The 20,708-nt window shown below is 37.9% G+C and overlaps 5 protein-coding genes across 19 annotated transcripts in view; 2 read left to right on the top strand and 3 right to left on the bottom strand.

Annotated features, from left to right (window-relative positions):
• Positions 1-7: 7 nt before the first annotated feature.
• On the bottom strand, positions 8-2,507 carry LOC129241997 (selenocysteine insertion sequence-binding protein 2). The gene is made up of 3 exons (XM_054878560.1): positions 1,583-2,507; positions 483-703; positions 8-417 (listed from the first exon to the last, which is right to left on the bottom strand). Exons 1-3 carry the CDS (start codon positions 2,098-2,100, stop codon positions 176-178), a joined length of 981 nt encoding a protein of 326 aa, XP_054734535.1. The 5' UTR covers positions 2,101-2,507; the 3' UTR covers positions 8-175.
• A 1,576-nt stretch (positions 2,508-4,083) lies between these two features.
• LOC129241994 (uncharacterized) lies at positions 4,084-6,425 on the bottom strand. The gene has a single exon (XM_054878554.1). The coding sequence runs from the start codon at positions 6,352-6,354 to the stop codon at positions 4,288-4,290; it is 2,067 nt and encodes a 688-aa protein (XP_054734529.1). The 5' UTR covers positions 6,355-6,425; the 3' UTR covers positions 4,084-4,287.
• Positions 6,426-7,869: 1,444 nt separating this feature from the next.
• Positions 7,870-9,264, top strand: LOC129241992 (uncharacterized). Of its 2 annotated transcripts, none has more exons than XM_054878551.1 (4): positions 7,870-7,958; positions 8,173-8,479; positions 8,534-8,634; positions 9,067-9,264. In XM_054878551.1, exons 2-4 carry the CDS (start codon positions 8,290-8,292, stop codon positions 9,262-9,264), a joined length of 489 nt encoding a protein of 162 aa, XP_054734526.1. In that variant the 5' UTR covers positions 7,870-7,958; positions 8,173-8,289. The 2 variants fall into 2 exon arrangements, with proteins under 2 accessions (XP_054734526.1, XP_054734527.1); XM_054878552.1 differs by lacking the exon at positions 7,870-7,958 and adding an exon at positions 8,017-8,121.
• A 16-nt stretch (positions 9,265-9,280) lies between these two features.
• LOC129241993 (uncharacterized) lies at positions 9,281-9,705 on the top strand. Its single transcript, XM_054878553.1, has one exon. It carries the CDS (start codon positions 9,281-9,283, stop codon positions 9,452-9,454), a length of 174 nt encoding a protein of 57 aa, XP_054734528.1. The 3' UTR covers positions 9,455-9,705.
• A 7,063-nt stretch (positions 9,706-16,768) lies between these two features.
• LOC129241991 (PAN2-PAN3 deadenylation complex subunit PAN3) overlaps positions 16,769-20,708 on the bottom strand; it is a 43,545-nt gene continuing 39,605 nt past the window's right edge. For all 14 annotated transcript variants that reach the window (XM_054878546.1, XM_054878549.1, XM_054878538.1 and 11 more), the window contains 6 exons: positions 19,838-19,960; positions 19,638-19,767; positions 19,417-19,553; positions 19,165-19,356; positions 17,587-17,749; positions 16,769-17,512 (listed from right to left, as the gene is read on the bottom strand). In XM_054878546.1, the coding sequence (XP_054734521.1) occupies positions 17,402-17,512; positions 17,587-17,749; positions 19,165-19,356; positions 19,417-19,553; positions 19,638-19,767; positions 19,838-19,960 (856 nt within the window). In that variant the 3' untranslated portion in view covers positions 16,769-17,401. The remainder of the gene's footprint in view (positions 17,513-17,586; positions 17,750-19,164; positions 19,357-19,416; positions 19,554-19,637; positions 19,768-19,837; positions 19,961-20,708) is intronic.

The raw sequence follows: 20,708 nt of genomic DNA, 5'->3' as shown, positions 1-20,708 counted from the left end.
TCTTTTTTCTTTGTTGACGAAACACACTTGCAAATAAGGCTTTTTGAATTGTTTTAAAATTTCTAAACTGAATATAGAATGTTGCGATCTTTCTACATTTAGTAAATAAATGTATTTAAGCTACTGCTCCATATTTAGTTATAGTTGTGCTGAGAAATCATTTTTGATTGGTGGCCTATGGATCGATTGGATGCGTCGAAGTGAGCTCTTCATAAGCTTGTCTTGCCTTCTGCAGGGCCTCCAATAAACTGGAATATATTTCACGTGCTCCATCGTAATCAAGTACAGCAACACAACTGACTGGAGCCTTTTTAAATAAGGCGTATGCTAATTGCCGTCGACGCAATGCAAAGAGATAAGGAATATTTTGCTGTTGACACTGGTTTTTAATATTAGAGATTTTGGCATCTAATCCATCTGCAAATTGAAAAATATCTCTAGTGTGGGAAATACGTACTGAACTGAAATCGCATTGAATTTACCTGCGCCGTCACAGATTTCGCAGTCTGGTGCAATGATAACCAGCTTAACTTTTTTTACAAGTAGAAAGCACTGAGCTTCACGAAATCCTACAACGAAACGTCGGTGGGCATGCGCTTTTATTGCATTTTGAGATATGGCGCGCTTATGGAAGCGATCTAGTTCGCGAAGCAATTTCTCCGAAAGTTCAGCTAAGAGAGGGGTGGTGCAGTTGTCACAATAACTGAAAATATTGTAAAAATGCGGAAACTAATTACAAAGCCTTAAATATACAAGTATCGGGTGTTTTTTAGGAGCTCGAGAACCTCAAATGATAATACAAAACACAAATATTTTGGTTGAATGACTTTTTTTATTATAATGTGGTACACAATTTTATGTCATTTATTTTTTGATATGCGTAGGCTACGACTTGCACGGTCCATTCGGTCAGACCAATTTTTCACATACCGCGTCAATGGTGGCTTGAATATTGCAGTACATCGATTGTTAAGCGCACTGTATGGCAAGTTACAGCGTCTTGATGGAAACAAATGTTGATGTTTAGCTGATTCAGTTTTGGAAGGATGGCTCGATACGCCCACCATTCACTGTAACGGCAGCTCCTTTCACATTTCGAAAGAAATAAGGACCGATGACGCCGCCAGTGCTCTATGAGCTTCATAAACTAGTTTATCGGCCTAGCAGAACTGGAAGTGAGATTTTTCAATGCGAAAAAAAGAGTACTTATGACATGAGTTCGGAAAAATAAAATTAATTTTGTACTACTTTAGAACTTCTAAGGGAGAACTCCACCAGAACGAGAAATAAAAGAGTATTTTTGTTTTTTTACTTGATTTTGGATTTATACCCGGCAGTGGTTGCTTTTTGTAATCTGTTATTGTTGGATTTGTAGCCGAAAGGAGACACGAGGTGAAATATATTCGCTTATCAAAAAATAACATTTACATATCTATGTAGTTCCACTTTTGTTTACGAAGGAAACGCGTCAAAGTGGGTCTAAGCAAAATCACCCACACATTCCTTCCCGATCTTTCTGGCACACATTTTAGTGAGAAAAATTTGGTGAAATGTGAAAAAATATTTTTGCATATGTACATACCTTCGAAATCGTCTAGAATGCAAATTTTTCGAGTCTTGTTTAGACTTGACACGCTCCTCATTCTTTTTACAGTCTTTAGAATCAATGGTCAAAGTTGAGATTTTCTCCAAAGTTTCTTTTAATAATTCAGAGCTGTCTACCGTATTTGATCCCATATGTGTTTTTTGATCTCTGTACCGTAAGATAGCTTTCTTTAACCTGGAGCACTTTTTCCGTTTGCCACCCTCCCTCGTCTTACCCCGTTTTCTCCATGTCTTATCTGTACGGCACCCTGTTTTACAGAGAGTGCGACTTCTAAGTTTATTTTGTTTTTGTTTGGTGGTTTTTGTAAGAAACTGCATCAAATTAAAAGTAGAACTATCTCTTCCTGATATAGCGCCCTTTTTTCGATATTTTGCATTGCGGATTTTACGGAACTGCCCATTGTTTACTGTGTTCTGATGGCGTTGAATACACTCAAATGTTTTTTTGTCTATAACATTCAATTTATCTGAAGTATATTTATTTCGAGAAGACATTTTCTATATCCATATATATTTCATATATCTGAAAACAGTTTGGTAAAGTTTTGCTTATTTAAATTGCTCCATAAACAAAAGTAATAAAAGAAACAAGTTAACTAGGACTCGACCGGAGAAAGTCTAATGCTATGTTTCCACGCCGCATTCGTAATTCACTTTAGCAGTTCTCCTTATTCTTGTTATCTGTTTTGTATTATTTTGTGTATAATTATCAAGGATGATAGATTACATGCAAGAGCTACACAGGCTGGCGAAAGGGTGCTTATGGGTGTATAGGGAGAGAATATAACAGCCAAATACTTTTACAAATTGTACACGAATTCTGTAACCGAAGATTTGTGTTTTCCGCAATAGAGGCAAAACCCAAAAGGATAACTTCATAGTATTTAGAAGATGCAATGCTTCAATACAGTAGGTTCTGTTTTTATGCGGTAGATACGTTCCGCAAGAAACAGCATAAAAAAAAAACAGCATAAAAAAAGCTACTAGTTCTATAGTAAAACTATAGATACGTTTCAAAAGTGCTAAGAACCGCATAAATCCGAAATAATGTAATAAAAAAAGGGCACTAGTCCCATATTATAACTATAGATACGTTCCATAGACCGCATGAATCTGAAATAATTAAATAAAATCGCATAAACAAAATATTGTATCTTTGAAAATTATATCTTTATATATCTTCCATACTTGTAGGGTTAGCATTTCTGATGTAATCTGTGATGAGTTTTTGCTTACCTGGTTTAGAATCTTGTTTATATGTACAATTCCTGATAGGTCGACATGCATTTTGTAATTAAAAAAAAAACCGCACTATTTCAAAATCGCATAAAAAAAAGCCGCATAAAAACAGAACCTACTGTACTTGCAACTGCTTCTCGTGAAGGTGTCCTCCTCAGAAGACAGTTTGGTTTCCCCTAATTTCTTGAGGTATTCAGTAATCTCCTCGACATAATAATTTTGTAGCAATGTTTTTATTCAACATTTGTTAAGCTTGTTTAATTCTTTTGGTTTACTCTATCGCTTGGGTTTAACAGCCAATTTTGCTAAATTTCTGATAAAAATTAGATAAGACGACGATTTGCTCGTAATTCGCTAGGTAATTAAGAAGTGAATTACCTATGTGATAGGGAATTACCTGTGGTGGGAACATAGCACAACATCAAGGCGAATTGAGTACTTAAGGTGGCGCCTTAACAAAGCAGTTACTTTATTTTTGGCGATTTTAAGTCTGACATCAGCTCCCTTACCAATACAAAACATATAAATAAAATGAAGGGAAATTATATGGTTGTAAACATTCAGTGAATAGCTTGGTAATATTATTTGTGTAAAATAAACAAACTAATGGAAACGCAGGGACGTGTGTTAAATTATGAAAGCACAAATTAATATAAAGCCTATACATGCAGTTTGTTCGACTTTTTATGCAGAAGACGCCGTGTCAGAAAGTATGTGTACGCGCGCACATTTCTGTGTTTGGTTGCTCCTATTACTTTCGCCTACTCGTATTCACATATGAGTGATTCTCCTTCCTTTTGTTTGTTTATTCTTGGATTCTTACCACACAGCGAATTCAGAACAATCTTGTATTCTATCAGTCTTGGGTCGGCACTAACTGGGTTTCTTAATTTTCTTGGTCTGAGTATACGTGCTGGAGATATTGAACAAATATATGAATCTAGCGAGTTTTTGTCAAGTTTTTCTGCTATTTTTTACTAAAGGATTTGACAGTCATTTACCAATTAGCCGATGAAACAATACCACCTTGTATTGATTTGCTTAGTTCGCGAGTTTAAAAACTGGCAGAGAGCTGGAGCAACAACATGTACATGTATTTTGTTTTTCCAACTCGGTGTTTATTAAAATCTCCATGACAAGGTTATCAAAGAAACAGGCAACTTTGGCATCCAAAACACCAAATCGCAAAATCAACTGCTCTTGTGCCACCACTTACAAAATAAAATTACATCGTTCCTCTTAACTGCACCTTTTTACTACTTTTTCGATCACGAGATCATTTTCTATTGAAATCTGATTAAAAATTACACGAAACTACAGAATCAAAAATTTAAGTGTCGAGATCTCCCTATTCCGATCCACTATATGCTATATCCGTTAGCTTAGTTTTGTACACATCACAACATCTGATATCAAATAAAAAATATACATATACGTATTTTTTTAATAGAGGGGGAAAATTGCTTTTAATTCCAATTTCACAACATTCCATTCTTCCATTTGCTTCTTTATGTGATGAGTTTCAGCAATCTTTCGCAGTTCCATGTTCCGTGAGATATGTTTGGTAGCCAATGCCCTTACGTACTGGTAACATTTTCGCATATGAAGCGAATGCAATTTGCGTCGCCTACAACAGCTTAGTAATGCTTTCAATTGATCCACTGTTTCCATTTGAGCTAAAACAAAGCTAAAGACATTACGCACATTGATTTTCAATCGATTGGGAAATACTCGAGAATCGGACGCACGTCCACGGGGAAAAACAATCAGCGTGGGCGTGGATGGTATTTTAAACTCCCACGGTAAATCATTATACTGGGTATTTATTCGAATTATTTGAATTCCTGACGAGTCGTCCAATGTAGCTGACAATTGTATAAGTGCTTGAGAGGCGAGTGTCGAAAACACACATTGTGGAGAATAGAATAATGCAATGGTTGTTAAATTGCTTAGTTCGATTATTTTAAGAAGCATTTCGTTATTTACATTTTCAAGAAAAATCTTGGTGCGTGACGAAGTATGTTTTGTATTGAAGGGACTATTTCTTTTATGTGCCACCAGATTTTTACTGTAATAGTTTCGAACAAACTGCCGCAATGCATCGTATGTGAACATATCTTGGGTCACGAAAACACTCTCCTTTAATCGGTCTGCGATCATCAGTGTTACAACGGAATTTACATCTGCATGCGGAATTCCTTGGGTATGCAAAAAGTCCAAATGTCTCGCGTTATCCAAAATAACAACGGATAATGACTGGTTTTGTTCAGATTTGAATTCATGCCAATTGTTTTCAACAAATTTCTTCAAATATTTTGCAGCCGCAATTTTGCTAGTAGGCGAACCATTCTGAGTTTTACTTAAACACAATTCATGCGCGTTGGCTACTGAGGCCAAGTCTTGCCCATAGCAATTCCGCCCTAAACCACATACAATCTTTTTAAGATAGTTGTTTAAAGCGTAGTAATACCGAAAATTCCAGTAACTGGCGTACTCTTTAGCGAGACAGGTTAACGGATTTAATAGTTCCTTTTTCTCTAATGTGTATTGCACATATCGAACCTCTTGAGCTTGAACAAGTTTTCGGCGCAAAGAGTTTGTAGAGCTGATCTTATTTACAGAAACTTCGGGGTTCGTTAGATTATACATATATTCGTAGAAATAATCATTTGCAATTATAGCCAATACTGGCGATAAGTGTAAATGTAGTGTTAGGCTTTTTGGTGAATTATAACTGTACAAAATACTCAGTGATCGTACAAATTCTGTTTGCAACCATAAAACAATATTGCTAACGTTCCACTCGGAAGGCGCTACATCTATTCCTTTGCTGGTTATAAGTAACAGTTGAGGATTAAGCTGATTCGTATTGTTCCCCCTAGGCAAAATATCGTCCGCTGCCGCACCAAATGCTGTTGCGAATCGAAAACTGTACTCTGGATCGGTTTCAAGCCATTTTATTCCAGCACTTGCAAACATTCGATACTCTAGTTGTGATGCATCGCCGAAAATACCTAAAACTACAGCATCTCTATGCATCGTCAACTGTTTTAATTCTTCTTTTGCATGCAATCTTTCTACGGGCATAAATAGAGAGTTAATGAAACGTTGAAGAGCTTCACAACTCCATTCTCCATTATACTGCAAAGAAATATGATGACCATAACGTATTACCATGGTTGGCCATCTGTTTGGAGACCCCGAGCCAATAGATAGTGGATGTGTTTTGCTGCAGTTGCATGCAAGATGAAAGCAGTCAATGGCCGCAAAATATATCCTCTCTCGGTAAATTTCTGCAATGTGGTTGTACACTAGGCGAGCTGCTTGGCTGTCATCACTCCAAGTAACATGATAGAAAAGGAATGATATCTCAAATTGGTCAGCTTGTTGTCGTATTTCGTTCACATCTTTTCCTGGACACTCGACCGGCGACAAAGTTACTGCAGCGTTGGACGATAATGTGACAAATATCAACAATGCACAAGCAAATATATTCCCCCGGTTCAACATTTTTCTAATTAGGTGCAAACATGCAGCTGATAGTACGAAAATGGAGAAAAATAAAATAAACGAAATTAAATTAAGAAGGGTTACCAAGTTATATAAAACCATAAGGTAGCACAGAAACAAGTTTTTTTAAGTATTTCAAAAGTAATGATTATAAATTAGGTCTGCTAAACGCAATTGCGATGGAATTGTTTTCAGTTGACATCTTGTGTTTACAATAAAATAAATTCTTTAGTGAAATATTTTCGTTTGCTGTATTTGTGAAGCAACTCATTGACACAAAACAAAACTTCCTCTAAATTAAAGATAATTTGAAGGGTTTATTTTGCAAATCGAATATTATTTGAGTGCTGTTGCTTGCAAAAAAATGAATTGTCATCAGTAAATAGAGGAGCAACACTTAAAAATAAACGATGGCAAGAAATCCGTCCCCACTGTAATTCTGTGCAATTTCATGCTATTAAATATGTTCTAAATTTGACATCGGGTACCTGTCAACCCGTTACCCGGTGTCCACTACAATTCTGGTCAAGGTGTGAGGCGTGCTCCTATTTTCGTAGCCGTGAAAGCTTTACGATTTATAATTTAAATCGCAAATGCACTCTTCTGATATTCGTACATGGCAAAATATTTGCAGTTTGTAATTGACTGCTTTTGAGACGGTTGAATGACACGTAAATCAATATTGTGATTTGAAGATTTTAATTAAACAAACTAATGGAAACAAAGCACCATGTGTTAAATTGTGAAACCACAAATTAATATAAAACCTCCAAATGTAGTTTATTTGCGTTTTTAAGCGGAAGACGCCGTGGCAAGAAAGTGTGTGTTAGTGTGCGTATGTTTGTGTTTGGTTGTTTCCATTGTTTTCGCCTACTCTTCCTCTTCAAAAATAAGTAATTCGCCTTCCTTTTGTTTGTTTATTCATGGATTCTTACGACACGGGATTCGGAAGGCGCAATCTTGTATTTTATCACTCTTGCATGTGAATTCATGTTTTTATTTTGATCTCTCGTTAATTCGGTGTTTTTGCCAGTCGCTATTTAGTTTGCGAACATTCGCAGTTCGTTATAATCCGTTAATCATTAAAATGTCTAATTGTGAACGCACCTTCTTTCTTATTAAAATGATTATGAATTTTATAAATCAGCTGATTTTATATATGCAGAAAAAAATGGTGTGTCTGATTGGTGTTTCGCTTAACATAAATCAATTTATATAAAATACACTAAATTCTATATTTTCATTCTTGCTATGTCTAACGGCGAATAAGTGTATAATAACCCAAATCTGTTAGTTGTTAGCTAAATTCCTTAAAATTATTGTTTATAACCCAATCAGTAGATAAAATTTTATTCAGTAAATCAGAAAGTTTACAAAAATTAAATACAAGGCCAAGGTTAACGAATATTGAATACAATTTTCGCTACCTTGGATGAAAATCCCTATTGTTATCTTGGAATCCACATTTCATTGAACGGAAATAAATATTTTATCGATCACGACACATAGTATCGTATCGATACTTGACGATAAGTTTTCTGTTTACTTAATAGTATTCGATAGTAAGAATAGGAAAGGGCGTTGCTTTACTTTAACCGAATTATGTGAGTTTACAATTTTCGTATAAAATTATTATATTTATTTATTCTTTATAATTTGAAATAAAAAATATTATTGAAGTTAGTTTGATGGGTATGGGCGAAGCATTTCTTTTAGGCAATTTTATTTAAGAGAGCGCCACACCCAATTTTGGAACTAATAACATATGTATGTATATAATTTCCATATACATATATATATATTTTGTGTCTTTTGAAGCCAATGACCACCATATTTGTGCCTATGAAGTGAAGTATTGAGCTGGACTGCAGATAAACCTCAACATCTCTTCCACAATACTAGAAACGAGCTCTTGATTACTACGTTGGATTGACTATGTCAACTATTGAGGAACGTACGGCATATGAAAAGAATCCGTATTTCACTGGACATATATATGGAAATTTTTCTCCTTTTTATGTGACCATCGCTGTTTGCACTGTTGTTCTTGTTTCCATTATTATAATAAATATTGTCTTAGGGTGTTGCTCAAGACATCGCAAATACTGGCAAGATAGGCATACAGGTTCTAAATCAATTTTTAAACTATTTTAATATTATTAATAAAATGGGTTAACAGGCAATCGCTGGCTGGTTTCTATTTGGTCAGCTACACCACACTTGCAACCTCCCTTGGATTTTACTGAGCTAAAAGACGCCTCCTATTTTGAAAAATTCTATGTAAGTCTTTCAATTAATTATAATGTTTGTTATAGTTATTAGTTAATTGTAAATATTTTATAACACATTTACGTATGTATGTAGTTATGTATTACAATCGCTACTGGAATGTAATTTCTATATATGCACTCTAAGGCGGGCAATTTGTTTTCGACATTGTTTCTAGCAGATTCGGATTCTTCATATAATATAATGCTAAGAAAAAAGTCCCCTCGAGCATACCTTTAAATCTTAAAAGAAGGTATCTTTGATTAATACGAAATTGATATGAATACTAATGAGTACCAAAGTATTATGAATATCTTTTTTATATCAACATTAAGAAATATATTAAAAATTAAGGGAGATGGATTATTTTTGTATCACAAAGATTAGAACACTTGAAATACCTATATTTTTTAGTAATATGTGGGCAATTTGATTTTTTTTCAGCCGAAGCCACAAATCTTCAGTGAAGATATCGAAGCACAGGAAGCCCCAGTATATCAGCCGGATTTGCAGCCTCATATTGAACCACATTCACATCAATTGCATCAACAACGTCCACCGCGTCCTGAAGGCCGTACTTTACAGCAGCAGCAACAACGAGAGGAATACGTAGAATTGCAGAAGCGCGAAAGTGACATTTAAAGCACCAATTAAAAAAATGGCTTTCATATTGCTCTATCCAGCTGTAGCTGCTCTTGCACTCTTTATTGTAGGTGTGATTATTGTAATATTGCGGTTTGGGCCACGCCTCTGTGGTTTGCGCCATCATGCCCTTCCCGATAATCACGAATGGGATGGAAAGAGCTATGAGCACGAGATTAGTTATGCCTGAGGAAAATTTATGAATGCTATAATTACAAAATATCTTACTCGAATACAATTTAAAATGAAAATTTATATATTAAGACGAAAGCGCATCAAGACAATTAGACATAGTACAAACTTTGTTAATGCGTCAACATATCTTTATATCAGCGTACTGTTTTTTAAAGTGTACTTTTAAACATTTGTACTTTTATACGAATACCTAGTAAATTTAAATTCTAGGTTAAAACCTTAACCTAAATCATTCCGTCCAACAAAGAGCATCATTTACAATGCTTGCATAGATCTAAACTAGCATGTATCAACAATTTGTAAACATATTTTTTAAATGCCACGTAAAGATGAACAGTGCTATCTCGGTAATCGGCAGCCAGAATCACGAGGCCGTGCGGAGTACTGGAGTGCCGGATTATTGATGATGAATAACAACATATTTTTCATAAAATTTGATGCAAAAAAGTTCAAAATCAAAGTTAATTCATTTACGGTTTTTTGAGATACATCTGTATACCACTTGATTACTCATATTTTGATATAATTATACACCACTACTAATTTCATGTCCGCTTCCTACAACTACCGCAATAATAAAATATTACTATGAATGAAATTGAACAAAAGCTGTGTACGATAAATTACGTAAAATACCATTAAGTAAAAATATGCAAAACAAAGCGAAAATAGAAGGTCACATGCAGACAGTCGATTCTACGGTATTGTCTGTGTGGGCTGCTGTCCCTCCAGCAGCATTCCCAGGCACATACGGGGTATGTTTGTGCTGCTACAACAACAAAAACAGATAGTAAAGACACTCAACAGTAGTGGAAGCATGCGAGTGTACGAATTAATTAAGTTAAAAAAACCAGGGCTGGATTTTATGTTTTGCGCTTGTACACCACTGCTCGTGGTAACCTGTAATTCGACTCACGAGCAAGGTCGACGAGATAGTTGACTTTATGAGCCGACACAGTATTAAAATAGCTGCGGTCCACGAAACCAAGCTGCAAGCTGGGTCCTCTCTGATCACCAGGGATGGCTATAACGTGCACAGACACGATCGCGAGCGAGACAATGGTGGTGGCCTAGCGTTTATAGTCCACCACACATTGCAGTATCGTCTCACCGATGAAGGCATCGGCCGCAGGGGCAGCACCTTAGAATGTCAAGGCGTAGCTGTCCGGACAGGCGATTCCGAGCTCGAAATATTTAACGTCTATATACCCCCTGTCACCTGTTGCCCGGCAGGATATCACCCTGATATAGGTGCGCTCATCAGAGGTGAAAACCGATTGGTTGTAGGTGACTTCAATGCGCATCACGATCTTTGGCATTCAAGCCTGCCAAATGATCGTAGGCAGAGCAGATAGACGATTCGACATTCAGCACTGTGACGACGATGCCCCCACCAGGGTAGTGGGCAATTGCAGCAGCTCGCCTGACCTAAGAATAGCTAGCGCGGGTCTGATAAATAGCATAACGTGGCGACCTATGCTATCGCTTGCATCAGACCACTTGCCCATTATCGTCTCGATTGAGATACCTGCTGACTTTGTTTCCGCGACCACCGGTCCTATTTTAACTTTAAAAAAGCTAATTGGGCCGGCTTCACGGAATTCACCGAGGACGCCTTCGCCGCTCTTCGCATCCCCACTGATGTGCGCGTAGGCGAACGCGCATTCCGCAAGGTTCTCACAGCTGCTGCGGCTCGCTTCATTCCAGCTGGAAGTTTTATGGACATTCGTCCCCATTTCCCAGCCGAAGCAGTCAGCTTGGCAAACGAGCGTGACCACCTACGCCAGGCCGATCGCGGGGATCCCCGCATAAGGGATCTCAATTTGGAGATCCGGCAACTGGTAAATCAACAGAAGCGGACTAAATGGGTTGACCACCAACGTCATGCTACCAGAAGGCTGCACAAGCTGACGAATGACAGTGCGCCACTTGTTTTCTCCGGTGATGAGGTTCAGGGGCCATCAACAAATCAAAAACATCAAAAGCCATTGGCCCTAACGGACTAAACGCGCTGATGCTGAAGCATCTGGGACCTTTGGGAGTAGAATTTCTCACAAGGCTCTTCAATCAGATAAACCGCCGGCTTAACCAAAACCGCTCCTGCGAGAGGACTGTCCTAGTAGCGTTGGACCTGAAGAAGGCTTTCGACACAGTCAGCCATTCCACGCTACTAGATGATATTTATCAGTCGACACTCCCGCCAGGGCTGAAGAGGTGGTCCGCAAACTACCTGAGCGGTCGGCACTCGTCAGTGATTTTTCGAGATCAAACATCAAAGCAGAGAAGATTAAGCAAGGTGTACCGCAGGGTGGTGTCCTTTCTCCCTTGCTGCTCAACTTCTATATCTCGAAGCTCCCCCAACCACCAGCGGGAGTTTCCCTGATCTCATACGCTGACGACTGTACGATAATGGCGTCGGGCAATGACATCGATGGCCTGTGTTCCAAAGTGAACAACTACCTCACCGACCTTTCTCTCTTTTTCACTGCGAGGAATCTCCAACTTTCCCCCACCAAGTCCACGGCGACCCTCTTTACCACCTGGATAAAGGAGGTCAAGCTGTCTCCTAAGGTAAAATTCGACGACACACCAATTCCGTCGGTAAACAACCCCAAAATTTTGGGTGTAACCTTTGACAGCTTGCTCTCCTTCTCTGCGCACATAACCGCAATTGCCACTAAAGTCCAAAATCGCAACAAGGTCCTCAAATCGCTTGCCGGCAGCACTTGGGGCAAAGACAAAGAACTGTTGCTTTCGACATTTAAGGCAATTGGTCGGCCGGTTCTGAACTATGCTGCGCCTGTCTGGTCGCCTGGAACTAGTGACACGCAGTGGATAAAGCTACAGACATGTCAAAATACTGCCATTCGGACACCGACCGGTTGCCTCCTGATGTCCCCCATTCAACACCTGCATAACGAGGCACAAATGCTCCCAGTAGTGGAGTATAACAAACTGCTCAGCAAGCAGTTCCTGCTTGGATGTTACCGCAGGTTTCACCCCCCCAGACACCTGCTTGAGCCTGAGCCGCCTCTCAGGCACGTCAGGAGACACCTTTTAGACTACGCTGACGAAATTCAGGACAAAACTGACCGCAATCTACTGGACCGGACAGTATTTAGACAGTTAATAAACGACATCCACCGGGACACCGTCACCACCTTCATGAGCTCCCGTCCTGTGAATGCCGTAATCGGAGTCCAACCACCACCTATTGCAGACGAAGAGCTCCAGCTTCCGCGTGAGACTCGTGTAACACTGGCACAACTACGTTCTGGATACTGTAGCAGGTTAATATCCAGAATTGACCCCGACATTCCAAACACATGTCCGGCATGTGAAGGTACCCCGCACGACACTAAGCACCTCTTCACATGCCCCCTAAAACCGACTCATCTAACACCCCTAACCCTCTGGGCCCAACCTGTCGAAACAGCATGCTTCCTGGGCCTACCCCTAGATGAGCTAGACGAAGACGACCGGTGGATATGCTCTACACTGACGGGGCTACCATTACTGTTAAAACAACAATAACCTGTAATTCGAGAATTTTGGTATTTTTTAGGATAAACTTACATATGTATGTATAAAGTTTTCGTTTACGACCTTTACTTGTTCTTTTTTCAATGAGTTGAAAAATTCGTCTCGCCCGAAAGTTGGATTTAAGTCGTCATAATTTCGTCCGATTTAGTACAATTTTTGACGTGGATTATGAAAATAGGAGTGTATTGATCAACTCACTTCGAACTTTGGCGTTGAAATTTTTGGTACTACACTTAGCCACTGTGTAACACTATTAAACGCAAACGTCGATTCTTGCGGGATGAATTTCGTTAAGGACTTCAGAAAGGGTTATTGGGCCAGAAGCAATCGATGATGAGATGGAGGCATCCTTGGGTATTAGTGGGACCAGCATAAATTCGAGGCCATCGCGTAATTTGACAATTGCCCAAAAATGGACTTATGTACGAGTATGTCGATTGGTGTAAGGAAATGGTGAGAAATTAAGCCGCGTTTTACAATACGTCTATGAAATCATGACGAAACTAGGATCTATGCAAGGCAAGCTTAATTGAAACGGGCAAGCTAGAGTTGTTCGCGAAAGAAGTATCTCAAAGCAAATGGTCGCGTCTTTTTTCCCAAAATCTAGTCATTTTGGAACTGTAGAGACTTAAAACAGTCAATTCTGAGTGTGCACAACTATTTGTTTGTTTTATAACGCCTGAAGAAGCTGTTTGAAGGCTCGTGTCGGAAATATCCACTTGTGAATGGCAAGTGCTTTGCAAATTGGTTCAAGCGAATGTAGAAAGAAGTACAGTGACTCCAAAGAGAATATTTTGGAAAAAATAAAGCATATCATTTATTATTTTTTAGCGTTAAAAAAACATATTAACATCGGTGCAGAAAGATAAACGCGCATACATACGTGCATACAGTATGTCAAGAATGAGTTTTGACATAGAAAATAATTTAAGTTTTTAGAATTTAATATAAAAAATAGCACTCTTTGTTTATCTTTAACTTATTTTTGTACAGATTTATATTTATTCACAGCAAATTGAAGGGAATTAATAAAAAAAACTTTTAATTCTTTGGAAAAACAATTAATGCAAAAAAAAATTAACACTGCTTTTATATTTTGTTTTTTTTTCGATTTCTTTAGAATGTGTTGCGCGATTAACTGCGATTTACCGGTATCTATGCTTTTCAAGGATCATTTTGATGCTTTCGTTGTATCATTTAGTGAAAAATTGTTTTTAAAATGCCTAGCAAAAGATTATCCTTTGATGTTACGCAATTACAAAAAAGAGGGTAGATTAGAGCAAGAGCGTGCGAGTGGGCCTAAAACTAAAATTACTGGACGTGCAAAAGGCTTGATGATCCGAAAATTGGATCAAAGCCGCGAATTTCCTTGAGAACACTTGCAATGGAGCTTAACGAGGAGTGTGGTATTGTTGTTTCTCATGAAGCAGTGCGTCAAGCCATACTGTACCAAATATATTCAGCGAGATCCATTGCTCTCTGCACAAAATGTAGAAAAACGCCTGTCTTTGGCTTTGAACCACATTTCCGACCCAGGAGATTATTGCGACGAGACAAAGATAATGCAATGGAGACTGATTAGAGTATTGTGCAAGCTATTGACAGCTTTACAAAATCGAAATATAATTCCACGGTAAAATTTGGGAAAATTTCCGTTATGGTTTGGGGGTGCTTTTCAAATAAAGGAGTAGGAGGCTTGCTGTTTATTGACGGCACAATGACGCCAGACAATATTTAAATACATTGACAAAAAAAAAAACTTAGTCGGCAGTGCTACAAATTTGAGTTTATCACTGAGAATAAGCCAAATTGTAAATTTTACCATGATAGCGTTAAGGTTCTCTGAATGGTGTTTCGCGAAACGATTGGCAACAATAGCGAACGAGATGCCAAAACAAAAACATGAAAGTCTTGATGGCGACAGCAGATAGCGTCTGAGCACGCTTTCTGGGTCTACCGCTAGATGAGTTAGACGAAATGACAGGTGACTACATCGCACAGACGGGGTTTAGTAATCTGCTGCTACAACAGAACTCGCCCGAAGATTCGAGCTGCCAGATCTAGAAATTACGATAGCTATTAAAGAAATGCATATAAGCAGAGTGTATTCACTTGGAAGTTGAATTTGTAAGCGAATAAACGAAAAGTAATAGAGAGATTCAGTCTTAAGGTGAATGTGTACATTTAAAGAAAAATGTTGGAAATAATATAATATGATGTATGTATTTTAATATTAAAGCTCTATACAGCTCTATTGGGTGTGGCAATGTGTTAGAATCTAAATTGATTCATTGGACACAGTTGTTGGCTCCTAACTTACGTAGTGTTGTATTTAAGATAGTTAAGAGTAATTCAGAAAATGTTTTATTAGCATCGTCGACACTAGAAAAGAAATATTTTATTTAGAAAAAATATTGTTTATTTAAAATGCTCCTCAGAAAGTATTCTATTGACGTTGGATTAGAATTTATCCAGTTTCACAAGTCGTTCCTGAAGATGGGCCAATTCTTTTTCCAGGTGAAACACACAACAATTAGTACTTGACCTAAATGAAAATTCCTAACTAAACTTTTTAAATAAAAAAGGAGTTACAAAAGAATGGGTGGCCTCGGGCTCATTCCACCAATACTAAGCTTCGATAGGCATCGGTAGAGCATTACTAGACAACTTAGCCATCCTTCGAACCCGGAATTCGTTGCCGAAAAGTGATACACACACATTCTTCGCCTTATCCAAAGTTAGGTATCTTGGAGTGATACTTGACTCCAAACTTCATTGGAAGCTACACATTGAAAATCGGCTAAAGAAGGCCAGTATAGCCTTCTACTCCTGCAAAGGGTTATAATATCACTAAACTGGGAAGGGGGCAAAGGAGCATGTAAAACTTGCCCCAGTGCTGCCCTGAATGTGCCAGTACAATATACGGAAGACTTGAAAAGTAAAAAGGACTGACATTCTAATAGAACTCACATTGGTGAAGCTAAGCTAGCAGAAAGGCAGTTAAAGGAACTATATTGAACGTAATCGGTGTTTCTAATATAAAAACTTTTGAATTGAGCTAACATTTAGACTTACATGCTGAGTTTCCATTCCTTATAATAATAATTTTTTTTTTTTAATTTTTCTTTTATTATTGTTAAATATAAGTCTTATTCAAGTACAATAATTTAAAATTACTTAATTCGCTTGTAGAAGAAATAAGTTGGGCTTCTTGAAGGTACGGTCTCATTATGTCCAAAGACGCTTGGCTGGACAGATAGATGTGCCGATAATTTTGATAAAATAATTTATGAATATTTTCTAATAACCGGTAAAATTTTTAATAATCCTCGCGCACGTGCTACATATATATGTGCATATATGCTGACAAACAAATTTTAATAATAAAAAAAATTGATAGTTATTTCCTTGCATCAAATTTAAAACCGCATTAAGAAGCCAGCAGCAATAGATTAAAAAACTACAATAATGAATATAAACTGAACAAAAACGATTAATAGAAAATATTAAGTCTCTGTTGATTTGCCAAACAGTCAAATGAGCTAAAATAGTCGATTCGAATAGTGAGCAGAGTTGTGCTTTTCATTCGGTAACTTTAGCCGATCAATTCTGCCACTCCGCTACCACATAACACTTTAGAAGTTATTATATGTATGTATCTGCCTTTTGGACATGATTTTATTTTGTGATTGAATTTTTCTTCCCTAGGAAGAATTTTCGCCGCTGTCGGGTGTGATTTCTCACTATGTCTAGTTTCCCAATTATATTTCTCTGTTTGTTGTTTTCAATTCAACAAGTTTAATTTTTGTATTTTTTTTTTTTTTTGTAAAAATAGACAATTTGCTCCACCTTTTCCTTTCTGTACAACAACAACAAAACACCTTGTTAGTATTCAATAGACAGTGCCAAACACTTTTTTTGTAGATAACGAGTAAAATGACTTATCTCGTTTCGATTTGCATTTTTTCTGGTTGGTTAAGACTTTTAAAAAGTACTTTGTTTAAATTTCAGTTTCTTTCGATTTATATTTTTTCTATGTTTCCACATTAAAATCTTTTTAGCTTAATAATTATATTGTATGTCGCAGGGATCGATAAATATATGGTATATGTAGTTCGGAAAAGAGAGGGGAAAGATATGATCGATGGTTCGACGGATTTAATTTGTGGGTAAAAAGCTTGAATACTTTTGCGTTACAAATATTTTTCGTGCTTAGTTTCCTCTCATAACAGACGGTGGTTTTTAGATTAACAGCACTTTCATTTACAATTTTTAATGCTACCAAATAATGTGACTGTTAATGCAATTATGTATATTTCCTATTAATGCCAACGATCGTGATGGAGGTTCCGAAGGTGGTGACACTGACCTCGGAGGCGTTAGCAGTGTGTGGAAAGCATTATGTTGGGGCGTTCACCATCAGCTCAGAAAATGCATTTTCAAGACAATTTTTCAGTTCAGCATATGTAACGATCAAGACAGATTGTTCGTCTCGCGACATCAGTTGAACCTGTAAAAAGTTGGTAAAACATATTTTTATATACATATATTAATAAATTTAAGACTCATAATAATGAAAACTACTCGTTCCAGTGCGCCGGCATCCAATTTATTTAAACAGTGTACGATATGTGCGTGATCCAGCCATGGACGACCATCCTCTGTGACGGAATGAAACAAATAATCACGAAACAATTTCAGCATGTATCTATCACCAGTTTCTGACCAAGTGCAATCCATATTAAAACTGAAATATAAATTAAAATTTGTTAAAAAATTGTGTTGCTGTAGTTGTTGTTGCAGCAGTTCACAAAATCCTGCCCGGGGCAAAGTCATCCATCTCATCAAATAGGCTTTTTGACAGGGAAGAATTAATGAAAAGCGGTGTTAGATGAGTAGGTTTAAGTGGGTATGTGAAGAGGTTAGTGCCATGCCTGGTACCTCCACATTTCAGACATATGTTGAGCATGTATGCTACAACATCCAGAACGAAATTGTGCCAGAAGGGCGTAGGTCTCAAGAGACAACTGAAGGTTTTCGACTGCGGAGGTGAGGGACTCTAATGTAGGGTCCAGTGGCTGTTGTACACACATATGCCTTAATCCCTTTAGAGCTAGCCTCCAGCAAGTGACTGTTAGGGTTGATCCAAGCAGGAACTGCTTGCTGAGCATGGTGTTACGCTTCTTAACAGGAAGCATATACGCTCACTGTGAAGATGTTGAATGGGCAACATCAAGAGACATTTGGCCGCCGTCGTGAGTGCAATCATTTGGTAGGTTTGTGCTGCACCCACTGCGTGCCACTTGTCCCCGGCGTCTAAAAGAGCGCTACAAAATTTATAAAGGGTGTGCCGAACGCATTCAATGTCACCAGTAGCGTTTACTTATCTTTGAAGAAAGCTACCAAATTTGGGTTCTGTAGCCAGATGTGGTTTGTCGTCCACATCCAGTTAGAGTTTGGTCTCCTGCGTCCAGGTGGTGAAAAGGGTCACCATAGATTTAGTGGGAGAAAGTGTTAAGCTAATCGCAGTAAAGAAGCGAGAAAGTACGCTGATTACTTTGAATATAAGTCATCAATGTTATTGGCGAAAGACAATATTTAACAATTGTCAGCGTATGACATCAAGGAAACTCCCTCTGGTGGTTGAGGAAGTTTTGGAAGTGGTTTGAGATAGAGAATTTTAAAAGCACGACTGACGATCATACACATAATTCGCCGACCACCTCTCCAGTTTCTGTGCCTGATGCAAATACTCTGTCGAAAGTCTTCGACAAATCTAATGCTACTAGAACGGGTTTTTTCTCGCAAGGTTGAGTCCGCAGTCCTGCGTATTCATGGGGTTTAGAGATATGGTGGTACTGTGGCCCCCAAGGAAGCCACATTGATGCCCACGCTAGTTGGTAAAGACAGCTGATTCTGCTGGGGAGCTTGGCCCAGAAATCCTTCCGAATCGCCCAGCTGGTATGAAGCGAGCCACACGGACTGTGGCCACCCTGCGGAATTGACGCTCGCTAACTTGTACACCTCTTGGAATGTGAAGGGTGGCGGAGCCGTTCCAATCAGCTTTGTTAAAGTTAATCAAAATTTTGAATAAGAAATGACATAACACGCGGAGATCTAATTTACTGGTTGTCACTGGTCAGACTTATTATATTTACGTACTCAGGTCTTTCATTTATGCAGTTTAATTTCACCAAAATTCTATACAGTCGACCATTTTCCATTTCTTTGGCCAACTCGTCTTCCTGCATGTCGCAGAGGCTTTGCAATGCATCCATTTGTGTGTAGAAACGTGCACCAATCATTGGCATAAGATCAGTTACTGAGCGCCGTTGCGTCGTCGAAAATAGATAACTGCAGTTAATTAAATAAATGAGAAAATGATTTTCCGCAATTTGACAGTCAATAACTTACACAATGAAATTACGCAAATCGGTGGAGTAGTGACGTGATACCATTTCAATGCTATTTTGGACATTTTCTCGCTGCACCGATTGTAAACATCGACAGGCTAAGGCTAAAACTAGCCGACCCAAAGCAGTCAAATCATCCTGCAATTAAATCATGTGCCAATTGAGTTTGACATAAACATTTAGTACAATTGCATATTTTATTATTGAATGGCTATCCCTTACTTGCTGATGCATGCTAGCCACAGCCAAAGGATTCGCTGCGTTTGGGTCGAATTGTGCAATATCGCTTGTGCCACAAAAACTCAGACGCATCCGTTTTCCAGTTACTAGTACTTTTGTTGGATCCAAGACCCTTTCGTATTTCGAATTCAATTTCTAATTAAAAACAAACAAAGTTAAAATGCTTCTGATCATCGACTCACTTGCAGGCGAGTCCTGCCTGGTGGATTGCACGTAAACCGGCTGTCAATTGCATAATAATTGACCAAATAGTTGCCTCTGGTAACAATGGTCCGTTATTGGTGCGTTGTAAGTTGCTTTTGTGGCTGAAAGTAAGGAAAGTTAATATGGTTTTATTTGTTAATAAAGTATAATTCATCACAATTCCTTGCCAGTGTATGAATCGTGTCGCATAGCTTTGCTTTTAAATGAATTTTCTTTCTTTGAATAAGCTTCTTTGCAGAAGTAAACATGGACATCACGCAATGATATTCATTATAATTTGGCCTAAAACAATGTTTGATATATCAAATATTGTTGATCGTAGATCTTGGGAACCAATACCGAAGAATTTATAAAAATCCCGAATTATAAAGTAATTGCTAACCGGCAATTCCCTTATTGCCATGGATGCGTGTTATTGACGAACTTCGAACGAAAAAAGTTGAATATAAAACGAATTAAATGAGTTCTTATGTATGTATGTCCATGTATTGTCTTTCTACATATCTATCTTTTTATGAGTTCATATCTGTGCATTTGTTTATAAACACCCACTAACGTTTTACAATATTGTAATAATATATTATATGATCGTAAACCTTCACTTTTGCGCCCCTTTTTTCACGTGACCTCTCAACATATTGACCTGTTTCGCCGCATCTCGAAGTGAAAGGCAAGTTTTTTTCGCAATAATGCCAACACTTCTTTGCCTTGTGACTGCCACACAGATCCTTTTTTCTTCCACTTTCAGACCTTCGTTCAACCGACAAGTTTTCATTAAACTGTTTTCGCACATAAATACTTTTCGGACTATAGTTTTTGCTAAGGCATTGTGCGACAAATGACCATTTT

The sequence above is a fragment of the Anastrepha obliqua genome, chromosome 3 (genome assembly GCF_027943255.1).
Source record: "Anastrepha obliqua isolate idAnaObli1 chromosome 3, idAnaObli1_1.0, whole genome shotgun sequence".
Lineage (NCBI taxonomy): Eukaryota > Metazoa > Arthropoda > Insecta > Diptera > Tephritidae > Anastrepha > Anastrepha obliqua.
This window is presented reverse-complemented; position numbering and strand designations above follow the sequence as displayed.

Excerpts from the sequence above, each read along its gene's own strand:
- LOC129241997 (XM_054878560.1), bottom strand. The coding sequence starts at position 2,100 with ATGTCTTCTCGAAATAAATATACTTCAGATAAATTGAATGTTATAGAC. Across the intron at positions 704-1,582 it reads CATTCTAGACGATTTCGAAG|TTATTGTGACAACTGCACCA; the intron begins GTATGTACATAT and ends CAATATTTTCAG. Across the intron at positions 418-482 it reads CGAAATCTGTGACGGCGCAG|ATGGATTAGATGCCAAAATC; the intron begins GTAAATTCAATG and ends TTCAATTTGCAG.
- LOC129241994 (XM_054878554.1), bottom strand. The coding sequence starts at position 6,354 with ATGTTGAACCGGGGGAATATATTTGCTTGTGCATTGTTGATATTTGTC.
- LOC129241992 (XM_054878551.1), top strand. The coding sequence starts at position 8,290 with ATGTCAACTATTGAGGAACGTACGGCATATGAAAAGAATCCGTATTTC. Across the intron at positions 8,480-8,533 it reads CTGGCAAGATAGGCATACAG|GCAATCGCTGGCTGGTTTCT; the intron begins GTTCTAAATCAA and ends ATGGGTTAACAG. Across the intron at positions 8,635-9,066 it reads CCTATTTTGAAAAATTCTAT|CCGAAGCCACAAATCTTCAG; the intron begins GTAAGTCTTTCA and ends ATTTTTTTTCAG.
- LOC129241993 (XM_054878553.1), top strand. The coding sequence starts at position 9,281 with ATGGCTTTCATATTGCTCTATCCAGCTGTAGCTGCTCTTGCACTCTTT.